The 4,473-nt window shown below is 34.5% G+C and overlaps 1 protein-coding gene across 1 annotated transcript; it reads right to left on the reverse strand.

The window, feature by feature from the left end:
* Positions 1 to 204: 204 nt before the first annotated feature.
* LOC142624071 (protein SOSEKI 2) lies at positions 205 to 3,326 on the reverse strand. Its single transcript, XM_075797572.1, has 5 exons — positions 2,989 to 3,326; positions 2,829 to 2,898; positions 2,627 to 2,739; positions 1,677 to 2,517; positions 205 to 680 (listed from the first exon to the last, which is right to left on the reverse strand). The coding sequence occupies exons 1-5, from the start codon at positions 3,185 to 3,187 to the stop codon at positions 560 to 562; spliced, it is 1,344 nt and encodes a 447-aa protein (XP_075653687.1). The 5' UTR covers positions 3,188 to 3,326; the 3' UTR covers positions 205 to 559.
* Between the last annotated feature and the right edge of the window lie 1,147 nt (positions 3,327 to 4,473).

Here is a 4,473-nt window from a genome sequence, read left to right on the forward strand (position 1 = left end):
TTCGTACTAAGCTGGAAATCTTTTGTAATCTCTTAATTGTCTTATTCTTTGATTGTTTTTGTTCACTCTAGCTATATTTAATTTTATTAAAGACTTATTAATTGAGACCTTAACAGATATGCACTCAAGATGAGCCACTCTATTTTTTACAATCATGCCCAAATCCATGAACTTCTTCTCAACAATCACAAGCTAAACCAGAGATTCGATGCTCAAGATGAGCCACTGTGCTCACATTAATAATGCCAAACAACATGGTTGCACGTGATTCACCATTGTGGTAAATGATATTACAGTCCAACAATGAAAGATTATCAACGTCTCATTAATAAAAGCTAGCACTCAAAGACAGAGAGTATGGGCATTTGATTTCTGCAATCAAATCAATGGACACAGAGAATCGGACCAATCCTTTCACTTTCAACAAACCCCAAGATTTTACTACTTTTTTATCAACTTTTCAAATCACCCACAGTTCTCGTAATTATACATCTTAGCCCAAAGTAAACCCTGAAATTATTACAAATCCAACGGCTTTACTGAATGGGACAGAGCTACGTCATTTCTTGGTTGGTTTTGATGAAGCAGAAGATTTCTTACGAGGGATGCATTTACCTTTCACTGATGCCTTTTCTCTTTTCTCTTCCTCCACCGCTTCCACCAACTCTGCCTTGTTGCTCCTAACATAATAAATAACACGATTAGTCAAAATTTGAATGTTTTCTTGTTGAGTGATAATGATTAATGAGGCATTAATCATTAGTCAGCGTACACAAACTTTTGACAAGTCAAAGAGAGAAAAGAATAAAAGAAATAAAAATTCTTATTAATTTTAGATTGTTAAAGTCAAATATGCTTTATAGAAAAATTACAAATTAAGGCATTTTAATGTTAAAAAGAAAAAAGAAAAAAAGAAAAAAAAAAGTTCAATGACACACTCTTTGTCATAAATTTGGGAAGTAATGATTAAAATTACTTTACCTATGTATAGGCGATATAATCCACACTCGGGCAAATTATTGCACAATGTGCAATAAAGAGTGTCCCTAGAAGAATTGACAAAAAAACTAGCTAGACTCATAAAACCACCCTATCATTTTACTATAAAAAAAGGGTTATATATATATATAGTAACTAATATCATCGTTCTTTACGAGTTTTGTTGCCTAAACCTTGGCCCTAATTAATGGGCATATTACACATTTTGTGTGGATGCACACAAATATGTAACAAGTTTTCCCATTATTAGTTTTTCCATTATATCATTTAGAAAGCCAAGAAAACCAAATTCCCTAACAGATTATAATATATAGTTTTAATATGAATATTCATGCCACTAGGTCACATTACTCACGTATGAACCATGGAACAAACCTATAGACATATATGATATTACGCATCTATGTGTGAAGCAGTGATTATTACACACGTCTAAGATAGTTTGATAAGAAATTTTTAGTAATATTTTTTAAATTTTATAAGAATATATGTGAATGAAAAAATTGTATAAAAATACATATTATAGTATTATAGTGCTTAAATAACAATTTTCTTTATTTAAGTACGGTTACCAAACGGAATATTAAAGATTTCAAACTTTGAATCACTATTTTGATGCGTTCAAAACTATGAAAAACAGTTTATTAGTGACAAGTTTAAATGAAAATCTCGCTAACCTTTCTTCCTTAAAAGAACTGGATTTCTTGAGCACCGGTTCAGTCCCAATAGGCCGGTGCTCAGTCATCGACTCAACAATGCTGCCACTGAAGTACTCTTTCTCCTCTGACTGAAAATTCCCAAACCTTGGGTTCTCAGACATGTATCTTATCAAATAATCTTCCTCTCCTACCTTCACTGCACTTTTGCATACAACACCTTTGTGAAGGCTCTCACTCTTCTTCACTGAAACTTGATGCTTCACACTAGGTCCGCTCTTTGCTTTGTTAGAGCCACCACACGCAATGAGTTGGAGCAGGACCGAGTTCCGACTCTGCGCTGACTCGTTCCCAGCTGGGTCCCCATCTTCGAATCGTTTCGAGTTGTTGTTGCTGCTGCTGCTGATGATGCTTTGGTTGACAACTGGGTCACCACCTTCGAATCGTTTGCTTTGGTTGCCGCCAACTGGGTTATTTTGGAATCGTTTGGAGGAGTTGTTGTTGTTGTTGTTGTTGCTGATTTGGTTGGCTTTGTCAGAGATATACGACGAGTCGATTAGAGTGTACTGATGATCAGTAGGGTTTTTCTTTGATTGTGGGCGTGGTGGTTGGGTTTCATGGTCTTCAAGTTCGTCAGTGGAGACGCCTCTGGAGCAGCGAGAGTGTGGTGTGGTGGAGCTGGTATAGCTTGCCTTCTCTCCATCTTCGTATTCTTCTTCCTCTTCTTCGAATTCTTCGTATTCCTGGTCTTCTTGCTCTCTTTGTGGGCTTGGACTTGGAGCTAGCTGTTTGCGCTTTGGGTGGTAATTTGGTTCTTGAATAATCTGTTGCCCGTTGGTTATATGAAGCTGTTGAAATCTTTCTGCAAGGAAAAGTAAAGAAGCAATGCCAGTGTTCAAATGGTAAAGAATTTGATAAATACCAACACAAAAAAATCAAACTGCATGGTTTTGGGTTTTGAAAAGACAAACCAGAGCAACCCTCAACTAGTTCAGACCCTTTAAGCACATACTCAGCTCCATCAGATGGGTAAATTATGTCATTCTCAGCCAAGTCGTTCCACACATACCCAGTCTTATAGCTCCTAATTAAAAATAAGCAATCAAAACCTTTAGTACTCAAGAGGCTCAGTTCAATCTCACTAAAGAGAGTAAAGAGATATTTATAATGTACCTTTTACAAGACCAGGAATATAGAGAGGGCATGCCTTTGCCTCTAAGCACGGTAAGCCTTTCCGTTACATCTATCAATTTGACATGAAAAAAAAAAAAAAAAAAAGTATCATTGCCAATAGCATTGTACACCAAATTTACAGAAGCAGGAAATAAACTACCTCTTAGACGAAGAGGTTGATTGACTAAATGGGTGACTTCCATGTAATGTGGGTGTTCAAGATGGCCATTTCTTGAGAGATAGTAAACAACTTGTACTTTTTTGATGGGTTTGACGACCCTTGGATGCATGTTGTAGACTTTGACCCTATCTGGGCTGCTCTCTTTTTCTCTGCCTCTTCTGCTGGACCGAACCTCCATATTCTTCTTCTTCTTCTTACTTCTTCCTCTCTTATAGCCTAGGTGGTTGCAAAAAGTAATACCTACAAACAAAAACTCTGCTTTTGAATTTACTACAACTACTGCTACTGCACAAGAAACAATAGTGACAAAGAGAGGTATATATATATAGGAAGAGAGAGAGAGAGAGAGAGAGAGAGAGATAAGCTCTCCTCAAAAGGTGTAGATGCTTAAACAACCAAGTACCAGGTTGATACCGATAGATCAACTTTGGATGCTTTTGAAAATGGGATTATATAGTGAGAGGGAGAGAGGATTTTTGACTTTGGTTAGCTCTGATCCCGAATTGATGCCAAAAATAGCGATAATCAGAACGCTTTGCAACTAACGGAGGAAAGCTTTTATGCAGTGCCAGCTTTGCTTTCTAAAAAGTTTTTAACGTCTTTCTTATTCAATGGCCTTCTTTGTTGGGTTAATAGTTAATGTTGTGTAACCATTCTAGCCATGAGCCATAGGTAATCTTTGCAACAACTTGGCTCATCTAATGATCAACCCAAACAGTATTCTTCTCAAAAGAAAGAGAGGGGGAAAAAAAAAAAAACCCCCAAAACTGTAGAAAGCCTTTTTTTTTTTTTTTTTTGTCATTTTGTACATGAATTGTAATTTTTTGTGTACATAAGTTGGGTAATTCTTCAGCAAAAAAGGAAAAAAAAAAAAACAATGGTAATTCAAGCGAGAAATAAACTAGATGTTAAACCACGAGCATTTTTGTATTTAGGAAATACTAACGAATGCCCTTAACAATTTATTTAAATAAAATTTTTATGAGAAAAGAAAAAAAGCCAATTAATATTTTGACAGTTTTTTCTATTTCATATAAAAGTAATGTTAAAACTTTTCTAAAATAAATTATTAACCATTGTCTTAAAGACACTTATTAGCATAATCCTTGTATTTATTAAGTTGGATGTATATATATAATTTTTTTTTGAGGAAAATTGGATATATATATATATACATATTTAATTCTTAATATTTGATTTATGTTTCAAAATTGGTCTTTTATTTTAAAATGATTTACTTTAGTCCTTGTACTTTTAAAGATAACATCAATTAATGGGTTGAAAATGTTGATATATATACGTAAAAAAAAAAAAAAAAAAAATGTTGACATGCAAACCGAATTTGTGTCATATTACCTCCATGTCATTGCGCTTACCTTTTTATCCAAAAAAAAAGCTCCATGCCATTAAAGTGGCCTTACTATCATGAATTTTATTTATTGCATCTTCAATCTTCATTTTTCA

This window comes from Castanea sativa, chromosome 2, assembly GCF_040712315.1.
Source record: "Castanea sativa cultivar Marrone di Chiusa Pesio chromosome 2, ASM4071231v1".
In the NCBI taxonomy this organism is placed as follows: domain Eukaryota; kingdom Viridiplantae; phylum Streptophyta; class Magnoliopsida; order Fagales; family Fagaceae; genus Castanea; species Castanea sativa.